The sequence below is a fragment of the Rhincodon typus genome, chromosome 12, assembly GCF_021869965.1.
Source record: "Rhincodon typus isolate 14 chromosome 12, sRhiTyp1.1, whole genome shotgun sequence".
Lineage (NCBI taxonomy): Eukaryota > Metazoa > Chordata > Chondrichthyes > Orectolobiformes > Rhincodontidae > Rhincodon > Rhincodon typus.
The window spans coordinates 65,788,907-65,795,205 of NC_063343.1; the positions used below are offsets into that span (position 1 = coordinate 65,788,907).

Genomic DNA, 6,299 nt, shown 5'->3' on the forward strand with positions numbered 1-6,299 from the left:
TTCCGCCCCGTGTCCCTCACCACCACCTTCCGCCCCGTGTCCCTCACCACCACCTTCCGCCCCGTGTCCCTCACCACCACCTTCCGCCCCGTGTCCCTCACCACCACCTTCCGCCCCGTGTCCCTCACCCCCACCTTCCACCCTGTGTCCCTCACCACCACCTTCCGCCCCGTGTCCCTCACCCACACCTTCCGCCCCGTGTCCCTCACCTGCCCAACTTCAAACCATTTGCTTTGCTCTCTGTAAATATCTTTAAATCCCTCTTGAAAGCATGACTGCTTCAATGACTATCTTTTTATAGCATTGATTAATCTCAGGTTAACTCTAACAGTATTACTCTGGGTCTTTACATAGACCATGGGTTTTCCACAATAATGTCTATAAATTTGTCGCTGGATGGTACAGGGCTTGGGTATTGTTGAAAATAGACATTTTGTCAACGTTTTTCTCTTAATCCTCATCAGAACAATTCCAAGAAATACCAATGTAAAGGGGAGCAACATTTCATACTGTTATCAGGAAAGTGTGATTGGTTGGCAAGTGGTCTCTGACTCTGCTGCCATGGAGAATGCACTGGTTAGATGACAACTGGCAGTTTTGATGCAATTACATCTTCATGCTGTAACTTTTTGATAATTTTATTTTGGAACTTTCTCCAAAGAATCGATTCAGAGGCTGCAGTGCCACAGTGAGTCTGTAGGTGACACTATCTCACACTGCCTCCTGAAGGTTCTTGGAGGTACTGCAGGTCCCTACAAATTCTGATTAACATCTGGAACGTGCTGCCTGAAAGGGTGGGTGGAAGCAGATTGAATTGCATCATTCATTTTTGTGTGAGGGGGTGCTAGTGGGAAAAAGAGTTGGTGGGGCAGGAGGTTTCCACTCACCTGTTATAATAATAATTCTGGCTGAGATTCTCCCTGATTACACTCTTGGAGACTGCTTTGGCGCAATTCACGCCTACCGAGGTGCTAGACAAATGCATTTTGCTGTTGCTGAGTGGGGCTAATTGGATAACTCTTTCAAAGGCATGGTGGACAAGATGTGCTTTAATTATCTGTTATTATTTAATTATTTAATAATTCTGTTTAAAAATTCCAGTTCAGCATCTTCTTGTCTCATAGTCAGTGGGGTCTTGTAGAATCCAGCAAATTGCTGTAAAACAGATCAGGTGCTGAATGATAATGGACTAAGGGAAGCCGTCGTGAGGATGACGGGAATAAAAAAACTACAAATCCTGCAGAGATAAGGGAATACTGATAATGTTACTGAGCTAGAGCCTCTTGGGTTCAAATCCCAACCCCAGGCCTTCTCTCCCTTTAGAGAGCAATAATTGCTGGTGGTTTACCTAAGGCATGGAACCCTTAGGGGAATCCTTCATGGTCACCTCAGCTAGAGCAGGAATTGAACCCATGCTGTTAACATCACTAGGCATGACAAATCAGCCATCCAACCAACTGAGCTAACCAACCTCACTGATCCCAAGCTGCAGCTGAAGACATGCAATTGTAGTAAATAGCTAACTTATTGGCAAACGCTTAACCACAGTGATTTTTTCTTGCTCTCACTCATTGACGGGAAGTGGGTGTCGCTGGTCGGGACAGCTTTATTGAGCAAAGACAAGCTGCCCCTTGAGAAGATGGAAGAGAGCTGCCTTCTTGAACCGTTGCAGTCCATGCGATGTTGGGGCATCCAAAGTGCCCACAGGGAGGGAATTCCAAGATTGGGACATCGTGATTGTCATAGGATTGCTGTTAAAAACCCCAACTGGTTCACTGATGCCCCTCGGGGAAGGAAATCTGCCACCTTTACCCAAGGTAACATTAGTTTCTGGAAGTGCTGAAACTTACACACACAACTTCATAACTGCTACATTTGTCTTCCAGGCTCAGCTTTGTTTACTTTGCTCTGAATCAACATCCAGGCTTAACCCATCAAACACAATTAGCATAGACCAGTCGCACACAATCAAACACAGAACAACTGAACCATGACAAACGTGAGAAGCTTCTTTTTTTTGTTTGACAGAACATTTGGCTGGGATTTGGAAAGCGCTGTCTGACAGGGTGGAATATGCAGATTCGGTGGTAAATTCCAAAACAGAATTGGATGAACAGCAGAAAGGTTGTGGGTGGGGTGGGGGGGAAAACACTGACAGGGCTTTGAGGACAAGACAGGAGAATGGGATTAACTGGATAGGTCCAGCTAAGGGTCAGCCTGGGCAGTACAGGCTGAATGGCCTCCTTGTGTATTGTATAATTCAGTGAGGAGGGCAATCCCCAGTGTAGGGAAGGTAACTTACCCTGCCCAGCTGGGATTTGAACTGCTGTCTCAGCTGTTGCCTCTGCGCATTGCTTCTCTGAGTAAGTATATTGACGATTGTTTCTTCATCAGTGCCTGAAGCGAAAAACCAGATGGAACACATTTAGACATCTTTCCACAATCCCAGCCAAGAGATCCATTAATAGACCATTTTTTCCCCAAACACAGGAACTGGAGAGACAGTTAAATTGCACTGTCACCGCTGCTAAATCTCTTCATTTAATAATCTCAGCTGTGGCTCAAACCAACACTGTTTAGGGTCAACAACAGTTCGACAAAGGAGGTTTCACAGTGCTGTGGGTCGTGTCCCTGTCTCTGAGCCTGAAGTTCTGGGTTCCAATCCCACCTCAGGGCTTAACCTTCCAGGAAGTTGTGCTTGCAATGCAGCCAAACAGGTTAAATATCAAATCCTTCCATAGGTAAGTGGTCGGAATGGGAGAGACTCCTGGTCAGTCACATGATGGAATGAAATTGAAGCTTCGACCATCACTATTTGTAGCCTTTGGTTATGATACCCATGTATACAAAGTTCAGATTGCTTCGGGAACTTGGACCCTTGCAACATGCTGCCACTACATTTCAGTAGCTCTCACCTCAAATCCACAGTCTCCATGATTCTAAGTCCCACTGCATAGAAATGAACTGCAGCCATAACACTACCGAAGGGGTGTGACACATTGTCTGTTTCTCTGGTGAGACGCTGAATCAAGACCCCAAGTGCCCTCTCAGGTGGATCAAGGAGCTCTGATGGTCTCTGTTTCGATTAAGGGGAGATCCCCCTGTAGCCAATATTTATCCCATAATCAGCATCACTAAAGCAGACTCTCTCTATTTGCCTCTGCTGTTGGCAGGAATTTGGAAATCTCTGAGATTGAGGGGAGAGAAAAAGGGGGGGAAAGTGAGAGATCAACCATGATCTCGTCGAATGGCAAGGTAGGCTCAAAGAGTTGAGCAGCCTACTCTTTACAAGGATGTGACCGGGTGCTATATAAACGAACACCCTCTAGCTATGGTTTCCAGGTCAATTTAGCCCCGAGGTAACATTTAGATCCACAAAGTAACTGGACTGGGTTTCAAATGTCTGATTTCTCACTATCTGTAACTGGACTTTGGCAGGCTAATGTTATCATCCAAGCAGATCCCAGCTAAGGTCCACGGACTCAGGCAAACGTCACTGCAGAGTTTAGGGAACTATTTTGGGGACAAGGAGAGAACGGGGTTGAAGAGACAGGTGGTGGATTGCTTCCTGCGAGTTCATCTTCATTGTCCGTTCATGGGATAGGGGTATCACCGGCAAGATCTCTCTCCCAACCTCTGGGATGACCATGTCCCAAGGCTATTGTCTGTTCATTCCTTTAGGAAGGGATCAAACTTCAGGCTGGCAAAGGAACATTCAACAGTGTGCAGCAGGATCACAAGGGATTTTAAATTCACTGATTTATGTGGCCATCACTAGTATTTATCAGCCCTGCCTCATCATCCTGAGTCATGTTTAGACACAAATGAAATGGCTTACTGGGCCACCAGAGCAAGCAGTAGACAGTCAACTGCCTCAATGTGGGGCTGGAGTAACATATCAGCCAGACTAGGTCAGGTGGGAAATAGGAGCAGGATGCGGCCATTTAGCCCTCTGAAACTATCCCACCATTCAACAAAGTCAGTGCTTTCTCCTATTGTAACTCCACTTTCTCACCCTATCCTAAATCCCTACAATTGCTACTGACCCTTGCCTTGTTATACTCAACTACTGAGCGTACACAGGGGTTGGGAAATCAGAAACAAATCCCATGAGTGGGGACATTTCTTTTCATCTCAGTCCCAAAATGGCCGACCCCCTTATCCTGGTCACATGTCCCTCCCTCTAGATCTTTCCAAGATAAACTGGATGCCTTTGGCCAGGAGAAATCAGCTTCTCATCATCAAATCTGTAAGACTTTGCCCATTTCAATGGGATCAGACCTTCCTTATCCAATCTCCCGACAAAATGGGCTGGTTTCATCTCCAAAACGGACACAGCCGAACTAATCAGTGTTTTTCTTAAAACAACCTAATGCTGTACTTTTATTATGGTTTTATGGCCACTTCTAAAAGGATGTGCAAATAAAGGAAGGATGAGATGACAAACGAAAGACTTTTATCACCCAGCAAGTAATTAAGATGCGGAATACACTGCCTGGAAATGTGGGAGAGGCAGGCTGAATTGAGGTATTTGAGAGGGACACTGGATGGTTTTTTGGATAGAAATGGCATGCAGGGATATGGGGGAAGAGGTAAGAGATAGGAACTGGGGAATGGAACTGGCACAAGCATGATGGGTCAAATGGCACCTTCTACACCATAACAATTCTTTGATTCTGGTTTCAATTTTCCGGATACATTCCCAGACGGAATTCAAAGTCCCAAAAGGGGGGATTTGACTGTGTGCCCTCAGGGTGACTAGTCTAGTAACCTTGCCCCTGTATTACTGCAAATGTCGAGGTCAGGAATCACATGACACCAGGTTAGAGTCCAAAAGGTTTATTGGAAAACACAAGCTTTCAAAGCGCTGCTCCTTTGTCACTTCACCTGACGAAGAAGGAGCTGGGCTCTGAAAGCTTGTGTTTTCAAATAAACCTGTTGGTCTAGAACCTGGTGCTGTGTGATTCCTGACCTTGCCCACCCCAGTCCAGCACCAACATGATCTTGTCAAATCAGAGCAGGCTGGGGGATTCATGCCAGTTCTGCCCCAACGGGTCAAATTGCCTGACTCTGTTCCGGAACATTCTGTGAATCATCACTGACCGAATCCCTTCATGGCTTTGCGGAGTGCCTTGGCGTCCACTTCTGGTTTGAAATCGGGAGCTGGCCGCACCGTTCCCTTCAGCTGTTTGGAAAGAAATGGGAGAATGAGTTAATGAGCGAGAGCGGCGTGGGGTATGAAGTGGAGCAAGAGGGAGGGCATGTAGGAGGGTGAAAACAGTAAAGGCCGTCCCCAGTGGAAAACAGATCTTCCATCTCTCCATTCCTAACTCTCACGACAACCTGCCCACCGGATCTCCTGAGAAGATTTTACCTTTTGTCACAGAGAGTCATTGGGATTTGGAATATGCTGTCTGAAGGGACGGTGAAAACAGATTCAGTCGAAGGGAGAATAAAACACGGAGTGCTGGAGAAACTCAGCAGGTCTGGCAACATCCGCTGAGAGAGAAACAGAATTACCATTTCCATTCCAATCGGACTTTTCTTTGGAGCAGAAGATCAGAACTTCTCACTCCACAGATGCCGAGTTCCTCCAGCAATTTATGTTTTTATTTGACATTTCCAAAAATTGGCTGTATTTTGCTTTTAAAAGATTTGACAAGCTGTTTCCTCATTTGTTTTTTTTTTCTGGCCTCAGTGGTCCAAGCTGTTTCAGGGCTACTTCAAATAGTCAACCTCCAGCAACAAACTGATAATGTCAGTGGGCTATTCAGCTGCAGGGGATATCACAATCGGACTCCTCCTAGTCCATTTCATTGGGGTCAACAGCTGGAGATCACCTTGGCAGCTCCTCCAACCCATCCCACTCTGCTTGCTGGGCCGCGGGGAGAGCGAGCAGGAGGGTGACTTACTCCAACTGAAGTTCCTCATGGAAACAAGGACTCATACCAGCTACTCAATACAACCGTTATGAAACCGGGGCATCCTTGCAACAACGAGGGCACTAGGACCCTGTGGAAAACACAGTAATACACAACAGGGCACCATGACCTTGTACAGGCCCCCAGTAAAATACAACGAGGGCACTAGGACCCTGTAGAGATCCCCAGTGACACACAACAGGGCATTAGGTCCCTGTAGATACCCCCCAATAACATACATTAGGGCACTAGGACCCTGTAGAGATGGCCACCCCCTCCCACCAGTAACAAAACGCAGGGCTCTATGTCCCTGTACAGAACCCAGTAACATAACAGGGCACTAGGACCCTGCAGAGATCCCCAGTGACACACAACAGG

General features: G+C 46.6%; 1 protein-coding gene across 1 annotated transcript in view; it reads right to left on the bottom strand.

Moving 5' to 3' along the window:
- The window catches only part of anxa6 (annexin A6), a 78,830-nt gene that overhangs the window by 21,717 nt on the left and 50,814 nt on the right, over window positions 1-6,299 (bottom strand). Inside the window, exons 8-9 of the mRNA XM_048603492.1 lie at window positions 5,104-5,185; window positions 2,303-2,397 (exon numbers count right to left, since the gene is read on the bottom strand). Coding sequence (XP_048459449.1) covers window positions 2,303-2,397; window positions 5,104-5,185 — 177 coding nt within the window. The remainder of the gene's footprint in view (window positions 1-2,302; window positions 2,398-5,103; window positions 5,186-6,299) is intronic.